The sequence below is a fragment of the Nematostella vectensis genome, chromosome 3 (genome assembly GCF_932526225.1).
Source record: "Nematostella vectensis chromosome 3, jaNemVect1.1, whole genome shotgun sequence".
Lineage (NCBI taxonomy): Eukaryota > Metazoa > Cnidaria > Anthozoa > Actiniaria > Edwardsiidae > Nematostella > Nematostella vectensis.
In genome coordinates this window covers 4,543,048-4,570,718 of record NC_064036.1, presented here as the reverse complement: position 1 = coordinate 4,570,718, position 27,671 = coordinate 4,543,048, and the positions used below count along the sequence as shown (strand labels likewise).

Below are 27,671 nucleotides of genomic sequence, written 5' to 3'. Positions count from 1 at the left end.
CAGTGTGTAGGTATATAGCCACTGCCGTACGCGGTTTTAACAATCATAGTGTGAGTTAGCGTATTACAGTGTCACTGAAGATGGTATCACGGGCAATCTATTCTTTAACGTCCCCTAAGTACAGATATGGATAAGATGTTTACTGATATCATCATATTTAATAAATAGCGTATATACCCTTGTAGTTAGGGCGGATTTTGCTTTCGTACCCCTCCAGTAAGGAGTTTAACCCCTTCGTGGCAGTCAGCGTGGCAACATCGTCTTTGCTTTCGTTGGATAACGTAGAATGGGTAGACAGTGCCTCGCTGCAAATGGATAACGCGGCATAAGATAACACTCTTAGAACCATCAGACGAGCATAGTCTCTTCCGCAAGTCTTATGATCTTGGCACTCCTGTGCCCAGGCTATAATGCAGAGGAACTCCGAGAGAGCCAAAATACGACAAGAGACGCTTGCGGGGCGCTAAGCTGCACGTCGCAATTTCTATAAGAAGGACACGAGCAAACATTTCACGATAGAGCTAGGTCTGTTGGGAAGGGATAAATAAAGCATGTACTGGAAACGTTTAGCAGAGAAAGGCTTTTAACCCTTTTAAAAGCCCCTTGAATTTCCCTTAATTTCATTCCGGACCCACATAAAACAGCGAACGTTTTTGGTTTAAGAATTAAATATTTTCTCTATTCACTCAATGTGTATAATTCAAATACGACAGAGTACAAACGAGCGCTCGCGCTTTGTCTCATTTCTCAATGACAATGTTTTATTCTGGCGGTTTAAGAGGTCCGCACTCAAAGAAGTCTAGCTGTGAATAACGACGACTTGTTTGAGAGCTTGCGAAAAGAGGTAGGAAGAAACCTTTTAAAAGATGGTATTATGGTACCGAATAAAGAAGAAGAAAAAAGAGGAAGAAGAAAGGAAATCATAACAATTGAAACTAACCTCGGCAAGTTTGACAGCATTGCTGCCATGACAACCAGCCATAAAGCGATCTCCATCGCAGATCTTTTATGACTGGCAATTAAAAAAACATAGTTAACATAGTTATAAAGTGGGATGAGATAAAACTGAATGCACTGAGCACGTACAGGGAAGATAATGATAGCAATGGACAGGGAGATATCCTAGTCGATGTACTGTAAGGCAAATATATCGAACCAAGAGACCATGTTCTCTTAATAGAACTTATTTGGGATAATAAAGGAGTGCTGGAAGGCATGTAATTATAGTGCAGAGTTAACTACGTTAAACACTCTAAGGGAGGCGAAGGGCATTTTTGGGGAGTATAAGGCTTGTAACAGAACGTTATTAGCAAGCATGTTTAGATGGTCGATGGCAAAAAACGAAAAATTTGGCGGTCCTACCCATTGAACGTGATTTTTATATCTCCAGCACATGAGGCGTGGATAACCAGGAATTAAAAAACCTTTTTTAAGTAATATCGGCCAATTTTTCCGTAAGGGCCTAACTAAATGTGAAAGTAATTTTATTGTATAACAGGTGATGATAGTATCTTATCATATTAATCACAACGGAACAGCATTATAAAGTTCGATACATGCGGTGCGCTATACACTTTCATTTTGTAAAGGTATGTAAAGGAACACATCCGACATTCCAATTCTAATTCAATCATCAAACTGATGCAATACCCGTAGCGCTTCGGCTACACAGACACTTGTCAAAAGGGTAAAATAAGAAATATTACTAACGGGCAGAGGTAACACATACAAGCTAAAGAGAAAAATAACTCAAACAAATTGTATCGCTTCCTTTATCTCTATACGTTTCATCCCTCTCCCCTCCATCCCCTTCGCAATGAAACTTTTCTTATTATCAATACTTACCGATACGTCTAACGCATGCGTGGTAGGTCATTAAGGCTTGTAGCCTCGACTCGAAAAAAGCTGATTGCATTTGCTTGTATTGACCACAAGCAAATCTCTGAGACCCCGAATGTTTTTTACGCTGATGTTATACAGCATTTGGCTTTGTTTTACCACGCCTGGCCCTGATAAAAGCATGATTGTTCAGCGAAAAAAATTGTCTATTGAAGCTTTTCAAGACATTAATCTTAACTTATAGTTTGCCTTGTTTCGTACAAAAAAAATGTTGTTTTTTAAAAGAAAAATCGATTTGTCAGTCGAACTTACCAAATCAGATAAGCAGCATTGTTGCACATCGGCCTTGCTGGACACGCTAGTATATGTTTTAGTGATCTTGTAAGTCTCTAAATGTAATTATTAACTTTTTGTAATTATCAGTATGTTCTCATGTTATGTCTGCTGATCGAAATTGATATCCATTGATATCCATTTTAAGACAAAAAGATAAAAAAAAATTGATATCCATTGATATCCATTTTAAGACAAAAAGATAAAAAAAATTGATATCCATTGATATCCATTTTAAGACAAAAAGATAAAAAAAATTGATATCCATTGATATCCATTTTAAGACAAAAAAAATAAAAAAAAATTGATATCCATTGATATCCATTTTAAGACAAAAAGATAAAAAAAATTGATATCCATTGATATCCATTTTAAGACAAAAAGATAAAAAAAAATTGATATCCATTGATATCCATTTTAAGACAAAAAGATAAAAAAAATTGATATCCATTGATATCCATTTTAAGACAAAAAGATAAAAAAAATTGATCATTTCAGCTAGAGCGTATATTGAGATCAAATTTCTCTATTCGGAAATCAACCAAAGATGAAAGTAAAGACACTCCTGTGAAAAGAAGTAATCCCTTGGTCTCAACAGCAAAACCTTCTGCTTTCTACTTGTATGGTTTACCATGGTTTACTACTTGTATGGGTTATATTCGGTTTTTAATCTTCTCCGTAAATTTTCAGTACTTGAGGTGACTTGAAGAAGGAGAAGTGATCTTGTACTCTCATAACTTAAGCACTGTCTGGTTAACCCATTGACTCCTGGCTATTTTTGAGCTGAATTTACAAAAAACAGACTGAAAACAGATACCTCCCCCCCCCTATTCTGAGTTTTATACAGCCCGTCAAAGTCAAACACAGCTGCACCTAGTCAGCAGTATCCAAGCTTTCCAACAGTGCTTTGCGGTCCCCACTTTTAATCCCTCGTCGTTGTGCTGAAGCCAGCACAAGTTGCTTGTTGCTTGTATTTTTCATCAAAAATACAGATATGAGCATATTAGGAGAGTGTCTCAGGACATCATGAAGTCTTTTGGGGCATAATTGAGTGCTTTGCTTATGGATATTTGCAAGCAAAGGTGGATTCATGATGATTTTTTCTTGTTTGGCTTTGCCTGGATGAGAAAATAATTTTCTAATGAATCACCACAGCTCTCCTAAATGCTGTCTTTTCTGAAACCAAATTGATTGCAAAATTGTTTACACTGCTATTCTGGGTCTGTATGGCCTGGAATTGATTTGTTTGGCTTCGGGGTGAAAAGACTTATAAAAAACCATCTGACTTTGGGGAGAGGAGTGTTGACTGGCCCTCCCCTCGTGAATTTGTCCCTGGATCTCCCAGAATGCTTTGCAATACGTAAAGACATCTTCGTGGTTGTACAAGCCTTCAAGGAGTGGACATTGTGTTTTGAGGCCATGGAAATGTACCTGGAGGATCAGAATAAAGGTATCTATTTGTGTCTTGAGCTGTGTTTGCTGATCTCTCTCCCTTGTGTGGTATTTTGAGCGTTTTATTGAGAGGGGTGATTCTGCTTTTCTCTCCTTGTTCGATTTGAGATTTGTCAAAGAACCTGTGCTGTTATTTGGCTTAAGAGTAGATGCCAACACCTTGGTTGGATGCATATCTGCAAGACCATTTATCCCTTAGACTAATGCCTGAGTATCTTCATCTTGTTGTGTTTATTTTGCATTTATGAATTTTTTGGGTTGTGGGAACTTCCCAAAGCCGGTACAGGCCGGTTGAGGGGTCAATGTGTTAAATAATAAAAGCAAATGAATCTCAAGCCTGTTTTATACCTACCTGATAAGCACACCGCACAACAACACAATCGTCATGAGATCTTCAGTGTAGTCGAGCCTAGCTCTCAAATGAATTCCTCATCCACAATATGCGATGCTATTTCCCCGTTGGGGAAAAAGTGATATCAGGAGCGGTATTGAAGGGATGCTTACTGCACGATTCAAGAGTAAAAAAACATCGCCGAAATTACGTTTCACGATATTTTTTTTTCGAGGATTAGAATGAACCAAACTTTGTCTGAAACTACAGAAATAGCTACGTCTTATTCATTTTTCTTTATCTCGCGCCAAAAACAAACATTTTGATTTAGAAAGTTGTTACAGGACAACTTTATTCCCAGAGTTTATTCACGGAATTTAACATAAAAACATAAATTATTCACATTGATGAAATATGTCACGGATCACGAAAATATCCCTTCCACCGGCCCAGTGATGTGCGTGTACGTGGACGTTATCATCAAAGGCAACTCTAGATCTTATATTTTAGACATTTTCCTTCTAAAATACAAAACAACAAATATATGTTATTCTATTTAAGACATATTTCCCTTTCTTTCTTTTCGATGTGGTTATTCGCCGTGTGTAAAAGGTAAATGGTTAGAATGAAAGACTGTTTTGAAGCGAATAGCATGGTGCAATTTTTTAACTATTTTTTATCCTATAACGTCAACAACTTTTTTGGGAACCGTAGCATGCCATGTGAGATTGGAGGGTGGGGCACAATATAGAAACATTAAGAAAATTGGGGGCACAGCCACTCCCTTACTGGTTATTTTCGTATAATTTTTTAAAATATTGGGGGTGCACATGTCCCAAGTGCCCCACCCCTGCTACGGCCCTGGGAATCAACATCTTTTTTATACTATTACTAAATGTCTTGATCTCTAAGGGACGGCAATATTTGGCAGCGGATAAAGGTAAGAGTGCAAATATCCCTCAAACATCAGGAGAATTCCTGGGCCGTTTTAAGCTTTAAGCCTTTTATCCAAATTTGCTAAAACATAGCTATTCTGTTGTATTTTCTTATACTTTTATTTCCCTTTTAAAGAGATTGTTATAAAAGAAATGGTTAAGAAAGTTGGGGTTTTCGTTAGGTCCGGACGGAGTCAGCAAAAGAGGGAATACATCGGCAGAATCTACAATAATTTGTCATCATTTTGATGCTTTGAACAAGCGAATACCTCGTGGGTACCCCATGGGTGCCCCGCCATTTATTTTTTGTTTACGTTTTCGCAAGTGACATGCCGTATCATGGAATCTCAAGTCCAGTACCTGAGAGCGTGTTTGAGGTAACTCGCATACATCAAAATCGCAGAAGAAAGGTAGCCGACTAAAACAAGCAAGAAGCAGAGTTGTGGTAAAAACCTTTGTTGTCTTGTCTTTTCGTTTTGGTTGGGGTGCTACAGTAGCAGTTGCGAATAAAAATAATCGATGGGGAAGTTCTACCAGGGAAGTGTAAGGTTATACGCTTACACACACTGGTTATAAACAAGGAGTTGACCAACAATTTAGTTAAGTACTAAAAACTATTAAGTCATTGCTTAGCACCTTGGATTTCCTTTAAAAGTTCCTTTTTATGCTAGAATACATGGGTTGTGTCCAAAAGATACCACACTCCTAATTCTAAATACTGTCACACTTGAAAATCTATAGTCAACGCCCTCTGATGATAAAGAATTAAATTATGAAAACTACATTTTGGATGGACTGAGAAATATAAGCTTTTGAAGCAAAAGCTTATACTTGTGTCCAGTGGAGTACAATGACTATGTCAGTCACACAAGTAAACTTGCACCCAGAATGGGTTGTTCAAGTTTAAGCCCCCCCCTCTCTCTCGCTTATATTGTTTGATACATTCACTGTACGCCGTTGCATTTCGATCATACGTGAAACTATTGAGAAAATTAAGTAAAATCTATGTAAAATCTCCGGCTTAATAGTAGACCCCTGGTATGAATTAACTGCCTTGAAGAACCTCGTGATTTAGATAGAAAAACAGAGGGGCAAAGTTAGAAATTCTCTGTTTAATTTTGTATCGAAGTAAAACTTTTACACTAGTGTTTCAGTTGCTGTACTTAGCTTATTACAATGCATTAGCACCGAGTCGACGGTGCTTCCCGGGTTAGTGTTCATCGTTTAGTCAACTATGAGTGCGTGTTTTTCGATATTGATGGTGGAATATTATTTTCAGGGTGTCAAACAGCTTCAAAGAAACGGTTAGGCTGTGTATTCGTACTCCCCTTCGCGCCACCATTTTGTTTCAAGTATTTCAAGTGATAGCTTGGCATACAAATACCAAGGGGGAGGGGGTGGGTACTCTGCTGTGCTTGGATAATTTCTTTATTTACAAAATGCCTCCAATTTTAGTTATGATCCTAACTGTCTAACTGTTTCTTTATGTTTCTGTATCGTGCCCCCAAAATTTCTAGGCTTGCTCAACTCTTTTATGTGTAAATTGATTATTAGCGATTTTTGAGTGGGTGCGCCTGCTTAGACTCACTTTCTAGTATTTTCTACTTCTCTTTATGTCTAATAGCTTCTACGCATCATAGCAAATAAAGCCATTTGTTAAATTTGATGTCAATTTTCTTATATAGGAATCATCCACTTCATTATAGGGAAATATATTGCTTCACCGTTCACACTCGCCTTATACTCTTCAAACAAGTTTATGATCGCTGCTAAACATGCCTTAGGGTAAACACGAATCGCTTTGCAGCCGATAGGTGCTGAAGTTACTACCTTCGAGACCCTTTGTTTGTGTGGACTAGGACTAGACTAAACGTCTTCTGTATGGAGCCTTCTATCGGCCATGTATGTTTGTTTTACTGCTCTTTTGTGCCAGTACTTCGCAACGACTAGTTATGTGAGCCTAGATAAAATACAAAAAAGAAAACAGAGAAATTTGTGTCAATCATAATAGTGGGGCGTGGTTTGTACCATTAAGATCTATAAGAGTTACGAGATGCGATATTTATATCTAAGCAACGGTACAATGGATAGACTCAGCTCAATTCATATTGAACTCAAAAGCTTGACAATTTACCGTGTTAAATGATCTAATGGTCATTGGTAGGATTGTAAATGTTATCATGTCGAGAACAAAATTGTGCGCAACTTCCCAGAGAGAGACAACATCCCCTTAGGTGGGGTATGGAAGCGGGTGGGGTGGGGGGGGGGGGGGGTTCAAGCAATCAACAGTTTGAGTGTTTACTCTTTCAGAACAGTGAAAAACATACACAGGAAGAAAACAAGCGAGAGCGCGGGAGATATTTTGAAACGTTAGTGACTAGGCTCCATACCCAAGTTGACAGCCAGCAAAATCGTAGTAAAAAACACGAATTCCTGCAAGTTTCCCTGGAAATTCTCGACAAAGATCTAGAGCGATAAAAAAGCGAGAAAATGATTGAAGCGGACTTCCAAATATGGTATGTAAAGGGACAGTGGCACGTTCGTTTCAACTGTTCAAAGCGAAAATACACCGTGGAAATCGTTATTTCTTGAGAGCGAAATAGACGGCTGAAAGAATATGTAGGTGGGAAAACCTTTTGCATCGCGCCGAATTTACTCACAAGAAGACAATCAAACAGCTTTTAGATAGTGTCCAGTAGTTTTTTCTCTGTGCTGGATTGGTGACGGTAGCATTCTTAAAAAATATCGCTACCGGTGCGACTGCCCCTGTTATGCCTAATAAGGAAAACGACCGAGCGAGCTAGAAAAACGACATTTTTTTAAAACAAGATTGACTGTTATGAAATGTTCTCGCTATTTGTTGTTGTTGTTTTGTTTTTTATTCTCAGACGTTTAGTCTAGTCCTCGCCCACACAAGCGAAGAATCTGAAAAGTAGTTAATTCAGCACGAATCGGTTTCAAAGTAACACGTGTTCACCCTAAGGCTCGATCATAAACTGGTTTGAAGAGTGAAGGCCAGTGAAAAGCATGATATCTTACAAATACTATAAAGTACACAGTTCCTCGAAACAAATTGCGACTTCCAATTTGCTTTACTATGATGCATAGAATCTATAACATAAAGGGAGAAGAAACTTCTGGAAATTTTCAACAAAAACGCACCCACACATTGATTACAAAAAATTCATTTACACATTATTGTAAGCTCCCAGCTGAGCGTCTATGCATTTGTAGTCACGCAAACGAAACGACTCTTCATTTTTCCTACGGAGTGGCAAGAAAAAGCAAGCTGTGTCCTACTTATTATAATGTTCAAGCTTTGAAGCTTTTCCAGTGTAATGCAGGACACGACCATTCATACAAAACGTGTAAAGTATAGACAAATATTTATTTATTTATGTTAGCTGTATGGTCGTGTGAACAATCTCTGAGCTACCTGTGCTTGACAATGTACTTTCGTATCTCAATTTTCTTGAAGAAGTACCCCGCTGTGAGAAGTGTGGGCATGTAACAAACCCTACAACTTTTATGATCACCACACTCAGAGGACCTAGCGTTTTCCTTCGGCCTCTGCAAAAAGATTCTTTAAAGAGCGCCCGCAAAGACCACTATTTCCTTCAAGCATGCCCATTGATGCAGCCAAGTATTGCATTTCGACAAACTTATCAATGCTCCCGGGTAAATACTTCGTTAACAGATGACTTTCAACTCGTAAGGGCGAAGATACCGGCTTACTGCGTCGTTACAAGCTGACTTCAACATTGAGAAAACAAAACTTGTGCTGCACTATATTAATTGTACAGACATACTGGAAGAGCTTCAAACGCTCGCTCGACGGACCCGTAAGTAAGGATTTTTTTAAGAGGGGAACCTTCGTCATCTTAAAAAAAAAACACGCAGTCGCAGAGCAACAATACTGATAAAGTATCTTTTCCTTCAATACGGCGCTGAATACGCATTGTGAATCATCGAAAATACATTTAATTAGTAAGAGCTGAACTCGGCTAATATCCAAGCGCGATGTTAAGCCGTTATGAGCCCGCAGTACGCCGCGAAGGTTGTACAAGACAGCAAGCTAGTGTGGGCATTAGGGGCGCGCTTCCTCTGGGCACCACAACACGGCCTTTCTAATTATAAAAATCAGCCTATATCGCAAAATTTTAAGTCTTCGTTTCCTTGTTAAGCGCATGCGCCCGGTATGAGTCTTCAAATAACATCAGCTAGTGAGAAATCAAAGCAATCACGTAGATTAAAACAAATCTATTTTAGCAGCCATGAATGGCAGTAGTAGATCTTTGTTACTTCTGGAAGTTATCATACGATGAGATAAGGAACTAAATGTCTAGCAGAAAATAATACTTCTTAGATTGTTTGTTTGATTTTTTACGTTTTTATTCATGGCTGACGCAAGAAGAGATCTGGAATGGAGCAAATAATGGAATGATCTGTTTTAAGTAACTCATGTAAGTACACAATAGCCTTTTCAGAAAATAAGGCGTTGAATGATTTCATCACATTCTGCATTGTTCAATTTGAATAAATTTAAACAAATTTAGAAGTCTTCAATGATCATGAATGTCTGCTCTAACGCTATGTCGGCATTACAAAGTGTTTAAGCGCCTTTTTCGTGTTCCTGTAAGTACCCACTTGTACATCAAGGAGGGTGAAGTACCCTCTGTTGGTTACTCCATCGTAGCCTCTTTTTTTACAAGTACTCTTGGAAGTTCGGGGATATTTCTTTCAATTAATGGATAGGACACAGTCATGCTTAGCACTCATTCGCGTGCAGTTACGCATTCTTTAGCATCGAGGTAAGTAAGTGTTTAATCTTCACCTTTCACTATCGCAAACTGATATAGGTTATAAAAAAGACATGTCTGAATTTAATTTTAGTCGGCCAAGCTCTATGATTCAAACGATGTATATTGTGCAAATCATAGCGCACCTTGCCGCCACTTCGACCGAAAGATCATTAAGATTTCTAGCGCATCATTCGCTTTACAAATAGGTTTGTCGTGTATTTTTAAGGGAAAACAAATTCATAACGGCTAATAATCCCATAAAAAAATTGGAAAGAGAAATATGTATTGAAATAGAATTACTTTTTTTTGTTGTCTTTGTAGTTAGGCAAGGAAATGCTTAAAAGGATTTTGAAATGCCTTCGGCAATACGTCTATGTATATATCTGTTTTTTTTTTCACAAACTGGGAAGCATAGCATTTATTCGTGCGAATAGGGAGTCCATTACAAGGCGTCTCGGTTACACTTGAGCTCCTGATAATTGTATGTGTTGTGCGGTTTATTAATCAAAGGTAAACAGGCTTGAGATCCATTTGCTACCATTAATTAAGCAGACACAGTGCTAAATACAGCGAGAGCATACTCTTCCTACGATCGACTCTCTTACTTTGCGTCTTCGTGTAATCCGAAGTACCGACAATCTTCACGGAGAAGATTAAAACAGAATTCATAGCGCATTCACTCTTAAAGGTAAGCGAAGTAAAATGCAAAACGTTTTGTTGTTGAGACAAGGGTATTGCCCAAACTTTTTTTCTACAGGTGTGTTGTAATTTAGTCATTTTTTAGTTTAAATCGGAATTTGGCCACGGGTGATTTCAAAATTACGTTTCGTTTTCGCTGATATGGATTAAGTAACTTATTTTGTTTTAAAATGAATATCGATTTAGATTAGCAGCGTAAAGGATGTAGCCATAACATGAGAAAAGTAATAAATATTAGGAACCTCACAATATATCCCTAACATGCTAGTTTGTTCACACGAGGTCGACGCGCGAAAATTCTAGCTGATGGAGGGATTTCAACAAAACCTCGATAAATTGAATATTTTGAAGACACTATTATTTCTTGTATGATAACAAGACAAACTGTAAGTAATGAAAATCTACAAAATCGGCGAGTACGAGCATAAACGCTTAGACGACGGCAAGATTTAAGTCTTTTGATATCAGACGAAGCCTTAAAAATTCGTGTAAGACGAGCTTTCCTTAGCCTTGGCGTCTCCACGGTTTGCCAAAGATAAGCTTAAATAAGTTAGCTGCTGTGAATAATTCACTTGCAATATTCAGACCACTGCGGGCCTTATGTCCCAATGATTTACCCACGATAAGACCAGCGGAAAAACTTAATTAGTCACGTGACATCGGAACCACGTGACACGGCAGTACAGTGATTCATGATATGAAGAATATGGCAACCACGCACATAAAGCGTGATAACGTTAATAATGATAAAGATGGTTGCGGTGATGTTGATAGTGGGTGATGGTGATGATGGTGGTGGTGATGATGATGATGATGATAATGATGATGGTGATGATGGTGATGGTGATGGTGATGGTGATGATGATGATGATGATGATGATGATGATGATGATGATGATGATGATGATGATGATGATGATGGTGATGGTGATGATAATGATGATGGTGATGATGGTGATGATGATGATGGTGATGATGATGATGATTATGATGGTGATGGTGGTGGTGGTTATGATGATGATGATAACAATGATATTAGTGATAATGAGAATGATAACAATGATAATGATATAACAATGACCATCAAATATAATCAAACTTTCAATTGTGTTCTATCGCGTCCGATTTTCTTTGATTTTAATTTGCTAGCAGGCAATGGAAACGGTATTTACAGAAAAGAAGATTTTCTTTGATTTCAATTTTTATTTAGAGAAACGAAGAAATCATAGAATAATAGCCGTAGGCAGGCAAAAAAATATTTTTTTCATATATTCTTACCTCCCCCGCGGACATTTTTTTTTTCATCTGACCGCCAGTAGTTGATGTTTTCCTCTTTTCGGCTTTTTCATAATATTTACCCTCCCCCCTAGTCCATATTTCTAAAAACACCATATCTGAATAGGGTTAACATATGGTAATAGCATGCGAGGTCTCATATCGAGTCAATCAGTCAGGACTATCGGAGTCAAGACTGCAAGCAATGCAAATGGCCATGCCTTATTTGTTTGTAAGTATTAAGAAATCTCCTTGTAAATAGAAAGGAAAGAGGAGTCTTTTAATACATAGACCGTATAATAGAATGATGGAACTCATTTCGCTTGTCTTATAATTCATCTCAATTCATCTCTCCTCGCTTTCGATTTAAAAAAAAATTTGCTGCATCCCATTTTTATCCCATATGATTTTACTAGTTATATCTCTCCTTTTTATATTTCTTATTCCAGTAAAACTGTGTAGCAAGAACGGATGCTTGAACGCTCAAAATTACAAAGCTACTTGTACTCGAGAAATGCTTGAGTAAAATAGGCGCGAGACTCTTAAAGTGAAAAATGAATTTTGTCAGGCCTGATGTGTTCTTTTAAATACGTTAGATAAAAAAAATTATCAAAGAGGGTAAATAATGCTAGGGAATGGTTAGAAACGAAATCGAATACTTTAAAAATAATTTTCCGCGTCGTGATTTATATGATATGATACTATCATCGTCTGTGTCTATTCAAATTATTGATTTGAACACACCCACGCGGAAGAAATTATCCGATCGTGTTAAAAAAGTTGGTTAATTTCTGGTTAATACGCTTCATGTGGCGAACACATGAGATCCATGTAGAATGGCTAGAGCCACCGAGAGAACTTTCTCGCCTTTTTTTTACCATCCAGCAGTAACAGAATAGAAATATTTACATATGTAACCCAAAAACATTCCCTAACATCCTTTGGGCTACCCAGCGTAGTTCATTTTGCAAGTGATTTGTTATGATTACTATATGGCGAGTACTTAGGACAACCAGTATGCCTTGCAGCTAACTCCTCCCTTATCTCAAATAGGTTTGATATCTTCGCCTTACAGTACATCGACTGTTTTTCCCGGTTCTTTGTAACGATCCTAACTTCTCATGATAAAGTAAAATGGTTGTGCTATATCTATCCGCGAAGGAAATGCTGCTCCTAGGCCTCTTGCTATCATTGTCAACCTTGTACGCAGTGCAACCTTGTATGCAGTGCATTCCATTTCTTCACACACAATCGGCCCTAATGCAACCCTTTTATTGACTATCAATAATTGATTGGCAGTCATTAAAGATCTTCGATGGAGCTCGCTTTATGGCTGTTTGTCATGGCAACGTTAATGACTATGTCCATCTGGCAGAGGTATGTTTCATCAGTTATTATTATTTTCTTTAGTTCTTCTTATAAGATCGCAACCGTAAAGTATCTAACAAAAATGTTTTGAAGTCACATTTAAATTATTGAGTGTATGAAAGGTTGAACTTTTAAGAGGCTTTAAACGTACTTAGTGCTGATGTATGTGAGTAACACTCAAATCATTTAAGTCTCATTCTTTAATCTACAGTATGGTTACATATTTGTACATCAAATAAAGATAAAAGATAACAAGAAGTCAAAGCATTTTGAAACTAATAATGTCTTGTGGTGACTTTTTCGACGGTAAAATGGCAATATTCTTTTTTTTTTACCTGTGTTTTATTTAAAAGTGTCTCATAAAGATTTTCCCTGGGGCATCCTTAGCAAAACTTTACTGCACGGCTTGACCTTTTTCCTAGTATTTTGGCTCTATCGAATTTCACCCACACAGGCGCCCCCCCCCCCCCCCCCCCCCACCCATATCAAGAAAATTTAACCAAAAATTGTCGTTTTTGCCAAACGCGGTCTCCATATAAGGAAAATAATATATTCCTTATTTGGAAAAACTGTATGATTCTTGTCATTTTTAAGGTTGCCGTACTGCAGGTGCTTCGTATACTTTATGACTTGTAATCAGAAAAGAAAAACAGCGTTTGTGACCATCTTTAGTCAAATGGAGAATTCTCTGAAAAGAAACTAAGATTCCTAGGTACCAGACCCCCAAAACTACAACGTTTTCTTTATATGCAAAAAAATATCATCAAATACTATTCGTTTTCCATATGATATCTTTTACTGTGCAACCCCCTTCTAACCAGCAAATATTTGCTACTCTCCTGGCGCATAAACAAAGAGCTCTGGTCGAGATTCAGACTCCTTTGATCACAAAAGACGTGGCTGCGAAGAAAACCATGCTGATGGTTCTAGGAGTGTTATATGACACCGCTTTATTCATTTGCAGCGAGGCTCAGTTTTCTCAATCAACGTTCTCTGGCAAAAGCAAAGACGATATTGCCACGCTGACCGCCACTAAGCGGTTGCACTCCATGCTGGAGGGGTATGAAAGCAAAATCCGTCCTAACTACCAGGGTATATACGCATTTATTAAATATGATGATATCAGTCATCCTTGACAAAACGCCATAGTCCTAGGCTTTACCTCTCCAGCACTGTCACCCGATCCTCAAACCTTTAGCATTTCTTCAGTATTCCTTTACCATCCTTTACCATTCACTTTTATTATCCCTTACCATTCCTTTACCATCCTTCACCATTTACTTTTTCCATCCTTTACCATTCCTTTACCATCCTTTGCCATCCTTCACCATTTACTTTTACCATCCTTTACCATTCCGTTACCTTCTTTTGCCATCTTTCACCATTTACTTTTACCATCTTTACCATTCCTTTACCATTTACCTTTACCATCCTTCACCATTTTCTTTTGCGATCATTTAACATTCCTTTACCAGTTATCTTAACCATTCTTTCACTATTTACTTTTACCATTCATAAATATCAAACCCTTTAAATCTTGCATATTCCTGCATTCTTGATAAAACCCCATAATTCCAAGACCCTAACGCTAACAGACCTGTATACTCCACTTACTCTCTCATCATTCCTCCATCCCTCCCTAGTTAAGTTCCTTTTTTGCTAACCTGTATACTCTACTTACTCTCTCATCAGTCTTCCATCCCTCCCTCGTTAAGTTTCTTTTCTGCTTACCTGTATACTCTACTTACTCTCTCATCATTCTTCCATCCTCCCCTAGTTAAGTTCCTTTTTGCTTTCCTGTATACTCTAATTACTCTCTCATCATTCTTCCATACCTCCCTAGTTAAGTTCCTTTTTTGCTCTTCTAGGCGATCCAGTGGAAATCCTTATTGATATTTCCGTTGCCTCGTTCGGGAACTTACAAGAAGCAGACATGGTAAGCGAGCCTTTAAGTATCAATCCTTATTATTTTATCCATGTTCTTGCATGAAGGTTGCTAATCACAATTTCAAAAAGGAGGTACTCACAAGCTTTTTTGTTTAAAATTCCCGATGGGCAGCTTTGGTATTTTTAGTGTACCTGTTGGAGCCAACAGGTTCGATCACATACGTAAAAGATATTCTGTTTATTGAGCCCATTGCGATAAAAAACTAAGTAACACAGAATTATGGGTTCAGTCAGCAACATTACATTTGAATGTCGACAGGAAGTGTTTTTAGCGAGTAAGTTACGGTATTTTTTAGTTATTCTTAGTATTTTTAGTTATTTTTAGCTAAAACTGACCTAAACCTTACGACGATCTTGTCTGTATTACAAATCTAGTTTAGCCATGCTCCCTCCTCTCACATAGCACAAATAAATTGGTGGTGTCAAGCGCGTCTTGGTAGACAAGGGCAGGAAAAATCACCTTAAATACGAGCTTCTGGATCAACTCGATCAGAAGAACTAAATGGATTAGAGTAAACATACGTACATTCATTATTGGCCACGTAGCAATGAGAAATGGTCCTTCTCCAAACCGTTAAGCACGTGTCATTTTAATTGATTGGTCTATATCGTGTTCTCCGCAGAAATTCAGTCTAGACATGTTTTTCCGACAAAGCTGGCACGATCCGCGATTACGTCATAACATGAACGAGACGATGACATTGACGACAGGTACCAAGCACCCTGCTGACTTTGTGTGGGTCCCGGACACAGTCTTCGTGGATGCCAGTCATGCTTACATGCATAACGTGATGGTAGCCAATCACAAGCTAGACGTCACGCCGGGGGGACGCGTGTTCTGGGGTACAAGGTAAACAAGAAGGGTAAACACTAACAGGGGGGACGCGTGTTCTTGGGTACAAGGTAAACACGAAGGGTAAACACGAACAGGGGGGACGCGTGTTCTGAGGTACTAGGTAAACACAAAGGGTAATGACGAACAGGGGGGACGCGTGTTGTGAGGTACTAGGTAAACACGAAGGGTAATGACGAACAGGGGGGACGCGTGTTCTGAGGTACAAGGTAAACACGAAGGGTAATGACGAACAGGGGGGGCGCGTGTTCTGGGATACAAGGTAAACAAGAAGGGTAAATACGAACAGGGGGTACGCGTGTTCTGGGGTACAAGGTAAACACGAAGGGTAATGACGAACAGGGGGACGCGTGTTCTGGGGTACAAGGTAAACAAGAAGGGTAAATACGAACAGGGGGTACGCGTGTTCTGGGGTACAAGGTAAACACGAAGGGTAAACACGAACAGGGGGGACGCGTGTTCTGGGGTACAAGGTAAACAAGAAGGGTAAACACGAACAGGGGGTTATGCGTGTTCTGGGGTACAAGGTAAACACGAAGGGTAAATACGAACAGGGGGTACGCGTGTTCTGGGGTACAAGGTAAACATGAAGGGTAAACACGAACAGGGGGGACGCGTGTTCTGAGGTACTAGGTAAACACGAAGGGTAAATACGAACAGGGGGTACGCGTGTTCTGGGGTACAAGGTAAACACGAAGGGTAAACACGAACAGGGAAGACGCGTGTTCTTGGGTACTAGGTAAACACGAAGGGTAAATACGAACAGGGGGTACGCGTGTTCTGGGGTACTAGGTAAACACGAAGGGTAAACACGAACAGGGGGACGCGTGTTCTGGGGTACAAGGTAAACAAGAAGGGTAAACACGAAGTGGAAACGCGTATTTTGTTTACACGCACCTTAAAATGAAACCAAGTGACAAGAATATGACTTGGTCTATGTTTGCCATCTTGCTGTTTGCCATCTTGCCATCGATGCTTATGAGGGCATTATTAATGGATTACTGGCTACTCTTACACGTTTGCTTGTTTGTCAACAGGGCCACACTGATAGCGCGGTGTCACATGAATCTGCGTCGATATCCCATGGACGAGCAGACCTGCAACCTTAGTATTATTAGCTGTAAGTACTTTTATAATTTAACCCTATTCAGACTGGGCTATTTTGAGCTGCCTGTGACTGGAGGGGGGAAGGGGGGGGGGGGCTAAAAGGGTCGCCTTCCGTATTTCATGAACGGCTTTGACTATCAAACTTACAGAATCGTCACGCTCTACTTTGGGTGTGGTGGAATCAATTATGACGTCACAATGATGTCATAAATACGATGTCTTGATATTCTTTCAAATATTGCCTAAATTATCGGATATCGGGTTGAAATCATTTTACATCATTAAGATATGCCAAAATCAACCTTTTAACGGCTTTACAATGCAAAAAGGCCATAAAAACGTTTATAATCAATTTTTTTTAATCCGCCATCTTGGATTAATTTTTGCAAAAGAAAACAAAATCTGTAATTATTACAAAAAGTATTTGCATGCATGTATGACTTCTCATAGTAATGATAAATGCATAATATTAGCTTTCAAATTGTAATCTAGTAAATCAAGTGACATTTTAAACAACAGCTCCTTTGAGAGAGCAAAATTTACCCACCCCTCCCCCCAAATATACGAGGTAAAAAAATTCTAGCGCTGTTGTGAAACTTGTCACCTAGAAAAACTTATAAAGCCAAAAGAGGCATTTAAATCTGAGAAACAGGACCAAAATATAAAAAATCACTACTTTTTAGTTCTGGGAAACCTATGTGTGAAAAAACGGTTGCCATGGTAATATGGAGCGTCTCCTCGACATGCCAATGGCATCAAAACGTCCGCAGATAGATTTTACGAAAAGACACCAAGTTTTAGCCTCTTAGCTTCTATGGTTGAGAAGTTAAATAGCCCCCCCCCCAGGTCTGAATAGGGTTAACGTGATGTGAGGTGACGTGATGCAACGTGATTATTAATCATGTCACACCATGTGTGACGCCATGTTGTTATGTAAAAAGGGTCTCCAAATCCGCTCAAAATGTTTCCCCAAACTTGGATTTGCTTATTTTCGCTCGTCACCCCATCTTTTTTTTATCTTATTTAATTCTTATAGAGTATTTCCCGGTGCTCCCACGCTTGCAAGTACTCGCCAAATTCAGGATCGTGGCCCTTTATGTTTCGCAACGAGACGCAGTCGAGTGACTGTTGTCCATGAGACGCTGTGACGTCATCTGTGCATCTAGGGGGTAGACGCACGCAAAAATGAAATCTATTGGCTTTATACAAAAGTTTGAAAAACTTTTCTTGATCACAATATAATTTTGGGGAGCACGCGCGCATGCTGACACCAAACGTGCGTGTGTCCTCTAATAACACATGGACCCTTGACCAATCAGACCTCGTGGTTTACGAGTGTCGGTGTATAATATATATTCGCAGATGCATACCCGGTGCGACACTTGTTATATCGCTGGAAAAACTCTCCTGGTATCAAAGTTCTGGATGGCGAGATGTCTCAGTTTTACATGACCAGGATCACAACATCCCTCAGAAACGAAATCTACGTGGCAGGTAAATGGACAGCGAATCAGCGAAACAACCTTATTTCTAGAATAGATAACTAAAAAGAACGAGAAAATATATTGACCTGGATCTACTGAAAAATTAAGAACAGTTTGAATTTTTGAGAGGGTCTTTTTGGTGCTTTTTAATACTCATTTATAAATGCCGTTTTGAGGAATACGTTAAACTTTATGATAGTTAGAGCACGCGGAACATCTCTAAATTCTCGTTTCTGGTCATGTCATTAGGTGAATACTCTGTCTTAAAGGCCTCCTTCACATTCCAGCGTCGAGTTGGCTTCTATCTGATTCAGATCTACATCCCTTGCATGGCCATCGTGTTCGTGGCGTGGATGTCACTCTGGGTGGACCGCAGGGCTACGCCAGCACGCGTAAGCCTGTGTATTACAACACTTCTTACTATAGCGACTATCTGGGGCAACGTGAACGCAAGTATGCCCCGCGTCTCCTACGTCAAGTCGATTGACATCTACCTGATGACGTCATTCACCTTCGTGCTTGGGACGCTACTGGAGTATATAGTGATCATGAACAAGGGCCACCCAAAGGTAACAAGGGCCGTACTAAAGTAACAACAACCCTCTCCTTTTAGCCACAAGGGCCATCCCAAAGTAACAACAACCCTCTCCTTGTAGTCACAAGGGTCATCCTTAGTAACAACAACCCTCTCCTTGTAGCCACAAGGGCCACCCATAAGTAACAACAACCCTCTCCTTGTAGCCACAAGGGCCACCCATAAGTAACAACAACCCTCTCCTTGTAGTCACTAGGGTCACCTCAAAGTAACAACAACCCCCTCCTTGTAGTCACAAGGGCCACCCAAAGGTAACGAAATACCTCCCGTAAGGCAACCCCAGGGTAACAACAACTCCCTTCCAGTGGTAACTAAGGGCACCCTCAAGTATAAAACCCCTTTCCCAATAACCACCATACCATCCCTAAATGACCTCTCTGTCCCAGTACCCACAAGGGCCGACCCCATAAGGCAGTAAAATATGGTATACACCCATATGGCATGTTATATCACGAGGGAGGATATGGTGAACCACGGCAAAACGTGCGACGGTAGGACATGATACCAGCGGCACCCCCTACCAACGGCCCCCACAACGGCCGAAGGTCCACTTTCGGTTCTCAATAGGCGTGCTCTTTTGTAGATTAAACTATAAAGCATAAGTTAGATCACTCTGGTTTGTAGCCAAATCTGACAATAAACGTTCCGTGGAGATACTCTAAAGGCATAAAACATCCCTCTTTGTTCTTTCGGAGGTGGTCAGATTTTTACTCCCCCCCGCAGGAAAAATTAGGTCCACTTTTTCGGATTCCACCCTCCCCCCCTCCCAAGAAAAATCCTGGGTACCGACCTGGATACTTCACACCATGCTCACCACTTTTACCGGTACATAGCTGATAGGGACATTATCTTACCCGTCACGGCAAGCGGCATACTTAATTTTATACCCCCGACGCAACACGACCTAGAGCTGCCGACAACAAACATGACACAGTACAAATGTTAAGAGTGAAATGAAAAATCATTCATCATATTTTAAAATGCATAGTCACGCTATGTCACGCGACATGGCGACATGGCGACATGTCTCTGTCGATATAATGGAACCGGTTCTCCTAGATTCATTTCATACATTCTGCAGCCTTCCCTGGTACACAAATGGGTTTCCGTCTTCTTATTTCAGAGTAAGAAAATCCGCAAGTCTGTCCATCTAAACGACTATATGTCGCCATACACCTATTCCTTTAGAAACTGGCCTGACAGCCAAACATCAACCACAGCGTCAAACATCAACCACAAGAACAGTAACACCTGTAGCAAACAACCTGAAGACAAGGACTCGGAACCTCTCAAAGTGGAGGTTTATGCTAGGATTGGGTTCTTGTCTGCATTTGTGCTCTTCAATGGAGTTTATTGGGCGGTGTTACTGATATGATAGCCATTGCAAGAGGTGGCAGACCCAGGAGGGCTGGAGCCCCCTCCATTTGCCCCACCCTTGAATTGGACTTTTAAGGGAATTTCTATTGCCCCCCTCCCCCTTCCTTACTCGGGATGGTCCGCCCCCCTTCGAAAATCCCTTCTTATGCCCTGGAAAAATCTTCGATTGAGACACAGAGCATTGAACTTGCTTTCCTTAGCTTGAAAAGATCTAACGTTCTAAGACACGTTGTTTTATATTTCGATTCTCTATTTTCCGTGTCTTTTTTTTCTCTTTTCTTTATCTTTGAAGGATGACAAACTCATATCAAGGCCATATCTCGTATTACTTGAATGAATTGCATGGTTGGCGCCATTTTAGATATAGCGAAGTTCCGTCTGATGGAAGTGTAGATGCCCAAGTGAGACGGGCAAGGAATGTAGAGTAGGGTAAAACATAGAAGAGGTCTAAGCACAGGTAGCCCAGGCAATGGTTTCGAAGCTTGTTCGTAGCTTGGAATCGGCTGTTATTCTTAGAGGTAAAACGAGTGGATTGAAATCGCGATTTTTTGTGAAACATTGCCAATAAAATTGCCTTACAACTTAGAACATGCCTTGTTGTTGTCATATTTGTGTGTAATATACGATTTTGGGGGGTTTTCGTAACGGAATATATGACTTCTCTCCCCCTACTAAGGAAAGAAACAAGGTTGGAGGCGCCATTTTCGGTAGCACTCAAATACCGTCGAAATTCGCGAGGAAAATACAACAAACAAAATATTTTTATCTATCGCAGACCTATGCCAGGGTACACTTACATCCGATATGTGGCAAAACATCCGAGCTAAATCATTTTCCCTGGCCGCTAGCCATTTTTTAAAACGAGTAAGCAGCGATTTGAATCCTTGACCGGCGCCGTTGGACAATTAGGTACGCTCGGCTGAAGGAGCGAAGCAAACTATAGCCTGCGATGTGGAAAGTCTGCAAGGCTGTCATCGGCGCATAGTAATCTGTTATATAAATTAAACAAAAATAAGAGATAACAGATTACTTACCTTGCTTCGAAAACTGATAGTTCTGAATTTTAGACCACGAAAAATTATGAAATCCGTATCAAATGCGCCGTTGACAGCCTCGCGCTATAAGTTGTTTGCTTCGCTCCCGTGTTCAGCCGAGTGACCTAATTGTCCAACGGCGCCGGTCAAGGATTCAAAAGGCTTTGAGAGTTCTTCATAACAGGAGAGTTGGGAATAATAATAATAATAATAATAATAATAATAATAATAATAATAATAATAATAATAATAATAATAATAATAATAATAATAATAATAATAATAATAATAATAATAATAATAATAATAATAATAATAATAATAATAATAATAATAACAAAAATAATAAAATAAAATAAATATTGAAAAAAAAATATATTGATTTCTATAGCGCGTTCTAGAACACTGAATACGGAAAATAAGTAGATTGGCTTTTGAATGTTTGCACTAGCTGTGTATCTGCAAAAAAGGTTGCCTACATTACATTTTGGAATGGAAGGGTGCTATTCCATTTTCCTTTGCTGTACTAAGGTCACCCGTGCTCCAGTTGTCCAAACACAAGCACACGCCTTCTTCCAGCTGCCCCCACTAGCTGCTTTACTCGTGAAGCCTTGTCAAGAGGATGTCAGAATACGGGTATGTTAATACAGCTGTTATGACAGTGGAAACGCCCCAGAAAAGCGCAGGCCTCTTTTCGGCAAGTATAGCACTTGGTAATATAGGAGCTATGATGACGGTGGTACAGCTAGCGCTAGTGCTCGTGATTGCGAGCCTTTTGTCGTGTGCTTCCGCAAGTACTAAAAGGTAAACCGAAAAAAATGCCAAGTTAATTTAAAGTCTTCTACAGAAAAATACAGTGATACCCCCTATAAAGCGAAAAGTGTGTTAAGTAATATTTCCATCCAATATGGTCTTTTTTTCTCAGACTATCTAGAAGGGCTTTTGTTTAGGCTTTTTTTATGGCGTTTTCTTCTTTCCCCGCCTATTTCAAGTGTCGTAGCTCGCGATAGCTCATGGGTAACGTAAACCTTAATTCTGGTCTCAGAAAGCCATGTGAATAGTTATAGGCACTAGAAATAAAGAATAAACCAACTCTTTTCGAATTTCGGTTAAATGACTTTACTTACCCTTCTTTTTGATTATTCATTTGATACCCATGAAGCAATGTGGGCTACGACACAATGATTTTCTGTTCATACCTTTTTGATCATACGTGTAAGCCAAGTCAAGTGTGTGACTAATCAAAGAAACAACGACTCGACGAATTCCATTCAAGTCCCGCGTCTTTACACACATGAAAGTACCTCGAGCTTCGTAGAACGCGGACTGCAGCTAGTCAAGCCTCGTCATCAATCAATGCTCACTTCTGTTCTTTCGAGCTCCCAAAAGACCCAAGGCGCCCATAGACTACAATATTTTTTTTACTCTATGTTTGGCGTTACCAGGAACCTTTGTAATCTACAGACCGGTAGACAGAAGTGCTGGGGCCGAAAACCCCAGATGATTTAGCGAACGTCTGAATGGTCTACTTCCTTTTCCTTTTCTTACACACCCTCTCCCCCCCCCCCCCCCCCCCACCACCACCAGCAGCACCCTGGCGTCATACTGACAACTCTCCCTACCACTACCCCTTGCTTTTCTCAGGTCACTTCCATCCAATCGACAGCTTTTGGTGGGGTACTGGGGACAAAATGCGGCAGGGCCCACATTTGGCAGATTGAACTACGAGAGAGACCTGAGACACTTCTGTAACAACTACGACTTCGATATCTACGTCATCGCTTTCGTCCATCGATTGTTTGATGTGCGAAATAAAGGACCTGGTTAGTTTTTGGTCCCTGGGGGAAACCCTAAAGGATAGCAAAGTGGGTGTGGCCAACATAAAGGCGTGGCCTTAAGAATTTCTACCCTAAGGGATAGCAAAGTGGGTGTGGCCAACATGGCGTGGCCTTAAGAATTTCTACCCTAAGGGATAGCAAAGTGGGTGTGGCCAACATGGCGTGGCCTTAAGAATTTCTACCCTAAGGGATAGCAAAGTGGGTGTGGCCAACATGGCGTGGCCTTAAGAATTTTTTCCCTAAGGGATGGCAGTAAAAGAAAAACTTTAGTGAAAAGCTTTGTGTATCACCGTTATAGACAGAACAATGGCGATTCTGATTGGTCAATTAAGGTGAGAAATTAATACAGTTTGTTAGGACATAATACTCTTTTCACTTGAATAGGGCTGGATGACACCCTTAGGGATAGCAAACTTTCTGATTGTTTCCCTGAGAGATAGCACTTGGGACTAATTTTACACCATAAGAGATGTGCTTAATTTGTAATAGGGTCTTGCCACATTTATAATAACACTTAATAAAGCCGTTACACGTTTTTAATAAGACATAATTGAAGCCATATTTGAAATAACACCTTGCCAAATTTGTAATAAAAAAGACATTTGTACTTAAAGACTTATTAGCTGAGAAGTGCAATGCTTGTTATAACAATAAGGCACGACTTTATTATAAATAGGCCCGTTGTTAGAAATATATGTCAGTCCTCATTAATGCGAATTGCCTAAGACTGGGTTGAATTTATGTGACTATAGATCCTAAACTCCCTGGCATGAACTTCGCTCATCACTGCAGCTATGTCCCGGATGCGAATTACCCAGGAATCTATGAGTGCGCGACAATTGGTGGAGGGATACGGGACTGTCAGAAGATGGGCAAGAAAGTGATAATCTCACTTGGTGGCGACACGTGCGATGGGACACTAGGAAGTGCAGCTAACGCCCGAGCACTCGCTTATAACATCTGGAATATGTTCCTCGGAGGGCAAGACCTGCCTGGGAAAAGGCCGTTTTTGAGGTGAGTACAACTGATATCTTCGGCACTTAAGGGAGACTATGTTCAAGAGGGTGACTGCTTGATAGATGGAGGTTCCTTTTGAAATCTGTAGGAAATTATGGGGTTAATTTTAAAAGCTGCTGAGTCAAGATGACTGATATTATGTAGTATGTAGTGATATGATGTAGTATGACCTATTCAATGAGGTGGTTTAAATGTCACCCGAGACACTTACTTGAATACGCACAGAGCAAAAAAGCTTAAGGTTCTCGTGTCAGCCGTCATTTTGTCAACCTATCGAATTCCAATGGTGAGAAAGGACTCACTCCCGTCCGTTCATTTGGGATAGTCACATTGTGATATTTTGGTTTGGATTGGTAACTAGTTTACAAGACATTTTAGATGGTTATTATGGAATTTCATCATATAGTTTGTCTTCCAGAGTTGAATGAAAACAATAAAAAAGATGTGGCTAAAGCAAAGAAGCGGTACTTTTCAAGATTGGATATTTTTTGCTATGAATAAGTGAAAAGAAAGTGGGTTATCATACTCTTGACTGGATTTCATGTTTTAAGCGCTGTACTAGATGGTGTCGATCTGGATATCGAGGTGGGCAGCTACAAGTACTACCCCGACTTCGTGCGGGAGATTCGCCAGCTGATGCGCACCGATTCCAGTCGACAATATCTGATCACGGCCGCGCCACAGTGCCCCTTCCCCGACAAGTGGATGGGCCCGCAGACACCAGGCTCCGCACTAGAGGGTTTGTATGGCGGAAGAAAAGAAGGGAAAAGGAAGAGCGGGAAAAGGAAGCATGGGGAAAGAAAGGATGGGGAAAGGAAGCGTGGGAGGCGGATAGGGAATGGGAGTAGACGCAAAAGCGAAGGGTAGCGAGAGGTAAAAAACTAAAAACGAGGCAGATTAGAGAACTATGGAAGTCGGCTTCAAAATGCTTAAAAAATATAAATACAATTCAATGGTGCGTCTGTTCTTTTTTCAAAGGTGTTATGATTATTCATTTGCTAAGGGCGAAATTTCAATTCGGCGTGTGTTTAATGATTTTGCTTTGATTAGTTGATAGAGTTTTTTTCTTTCTTCTTCTTTCTCTCTTTTTTTTTTTGGGTGGGGGTAGGGGGGGGGGGTAGATTCTCTTCCCGTCAGCCCTTCTCATGAAATGACGTTTTTCCTTCAGAGGTTGGAAGTGAGTTTGACTACCTCTTCATTCAGTTCTACAACAACTATTGTTACCCGGGCAGCTCGTACTTTGTCTCGGTGATGGACACGTGGTTGAATTGGGCGAATGGGATTACGAACGGACCAAAGATAATCCTTGGTCTTCCGGCTGGTACAGGCGCGGCGGGAAAACCGCATTACTACTTCACGCCGGAGAAACTGGCCGAGAAATACAAGGTGATGTTATAATTACCGCATATTATAACTACTCCACGCTGGAGAAACTGGCCGAAAAATACAAGGTGATGTTATAATTACCGCTTACTATAACTACTCCACGCCGAAAGAACTGTCCGAGAAATACAAGGTGATGTTGTAATTACCACATATTATAACTACTTAACGCCGAAGAAACTGGCTGAAAAATACAAGCAGTACAAGGTGATGTTATAAAACGGATGTTTACACTCCACGCCGGAAAAACTGGCTGAGAACAGGTGAAGTTATAAGTCGCGTGTCACTTCTTGAACCCAGAGAAACTTAGAGTAATGGGAAACTGTCAAAATTGGGTGAGAAATATGTTGCAATTTTCCGATGTTTCAAAATGTCAGAACAGGCCCCTCCTTAACAATACCTTAAAACTACATTTTCGATTTAACCCTTTTATAAAGTACATTATGTAGATGTCCTTGAGTGGCGGAAGTATAAAAGAATCAAGACAAAATTATACATATTTTCATTTTACCTTTTCTCCACAGCTGATTCGCGACAAGCCTGGAGTCAGCGGTATCATGCTATGGGACTGCTCGTGGGCGCAGAATAATAAACCCAACGGCAACCATTACAGTGAACACGCATTCAAGCTGGTCAGCGGAGGCACCGTTAAGCCGCCACCGGTCCACCCTACAACTAATGCCCCACCCCAGCCCCCAGCAACCACGAAAGCACCACTTGCCACAGACAAGGTTACGACCACTACAAAGGCCCCGGTCACCACAAGTCAACCTAGTGGTGAGTGTGCTATGGGAATGGTCGCCCTGGTTTATTAACACATTAGCTGTGCTAGCTAGCAAAGTATTTTTTCCTGATTTAGGTGGCTGTCATAATACAAAACATATATTTTTTACTTTGTTTCTACTCGATCCGGGTCCTGTCCATTGTATATCCTTGCAGCTGCGTAGCCAGGAGACAGGAGAGGGCTCAAAAGGCCTTTTCAAGGCATTGTCTCCTGTATTTTAGATAATGTCTCATACATTTACTGTATTTTTGGCTGCTAGAAGGGGACCGGGCCCCCTGGGCCACCCCCCTGGCTAAGCCCCTGCCTTGTGTGTAGGGGACTTGCGCAGTCATAGATAGTATTTGCAAAACAATCTACAAATTATCTCGGTTTGGTGATTTTATCAAAAAGAACCATGTTTTTCTGCTACCCTTAGCTATGCATCTGTTGGTTTATCGCCCTTTGTTGAATACCATGGCTCCTCCACCAGCCATATCCATAGTGCAAGAACCTAAATCAGCTGAGTGCGAAAACAAAAAGGCACGGCTTATCAAGTTGATCTGTCAGTGTGTCAAAGTAAACCTATTTGTTATTCTAATTTCAGGGCCAGTAAGTTGCTCGTCTCTCGGGGACGGCACGCATCCCGACCCTAACGACTGCTCCAAGTTCGTCATGTGCGCTGGAGGGGTAGCTTACCCCAACAGTTGTCCAGCAGGTCTTCTTTACAATAAGAAAACCAAAAATTGTGACTGGCCTAGTAATGTCACTTGCTAATTTGAGTGTTACGTCACGTGATATTTGGTGTTGAGGCGCGGCAAAAGACGCATGACGGGTAGAAAATGATAAATAAAACGGTTGTATTGACTAGATCGTGCTTGTTTTTTTTACTATTGACAACCATCCTATAAAATGTAAAAATTGTCCCTAAAAACAAGGTTTCTGTTATATAAGTATAAATCCGGTACACTATTTTGCTACTAATATATCAAATTAGCTTAGTGCATATTATAGCGGAACCACAGCTCTTTTCAAAGTGCCTACAAGAGAGATTCTTTAATTCTCTTTAAATTATTCCCATTTTTGCTCTTTGAACTTTCATTGGTCTTTTCCAGCCGCTAATGTTGTTTTGCCACCGTCGATGTTTTTAAGCTCTAGTTTAAAATGTCCATAAAATGTCGCACTTACCATATCTTACCACTTGAAGTCAATGATATGCGGCATCACCATTTTATGGCAGTG

General features: G+C 40.2%; 2 protein-coding genes and 1 long non-coding RNA gene across 6 annotated transcripts; 2 read left to right on the top strand and 1 right to left on the bottom strand.

Annotated features, from left to right (window-relative positions):
• Positions 1-8,521: 8,521 nt before the first annotated feature.
• On the top strand, positions 8,522-20,826 carry LOC5512620 (glycine receptor subunit alpha-1). Of its 4 annotated transcripts, none has more exons than XM_048724495.1 (9): positions 8,522-8,732; positions 12,966-13,043; positions 13,999-14,126; positions 14,903-14,970; positions 15,605-15,831; positions 16,872-16,954; positions 18,304-18,435; positions 18,675-18,994; positions 20,144-20,826. In XM_048724495.1, the coding sequence occupies exons 2-9, from the start codon at positions 12,982-12,984 to the stop codon at positions 20,393-20,395; spliced, it is 1,272 nt and encodes a 423-aa protein (XP_048580452.1). In that variant the 5' UTR covers positions 8,522-8,732; positions 12,966-12,981; the 3' UTR covers positions 20,396-20,826. The 4 variants fall into 4 exon arrangements, with proteins under 4 accessions (XP_048580452.1, XP_048580450.1, XP_048580451.1 ...); XM_048724493.1 differs by lacking the exon at positions 8,522-8,732 and adding an exon at positions 9,454-9,701; XM_048724494.1 differs by lacking the exon at positions 8,522-8,732 and adding an exon at positions 10,201-10,380.
• LOC116618431 lies at positions 14,250-16,996 on the bottom strand. The gene is made up of 2 exons (XR_007307151.1): positions 16,732-16,996; positions 14,250-15,819 (listed from the first exon to the last, which is right to left on the bottom strand). It is a non-coding gene; the product is annotated as an uncharacterized LOC116618431 (long non-coding RNA).
• A 1,301-nt stretch (positions 20,827-22,127) lies between the features above and the next one.
• Positions 22,128-27,299, top strand: LOC5512589 (acidic endochitinase). The gene is made up of 7 exons (XM_048725540.1): positions 22,128-22,235; positions 23,076-23,254; positions 24,022-24,283; positions 24,838-25,025; positions 25,455-25,672; positions 26,194-26,446; positions 27,037-27,299. Exons 1-7 carry the CDS (start codon positions 22,159-22,161, stop codon positions 27,204-27,206), a joined length of 1,347 nt encoding a protein of 448 aa, XP_048581497.1. The 5' UTR covers positions 22,128-22,158; the 3' UTR covers positions 27,207-27,299.
• The last annotated feature ends 372 nt before the right edge of the window (positions 27,300-27,671 follow it).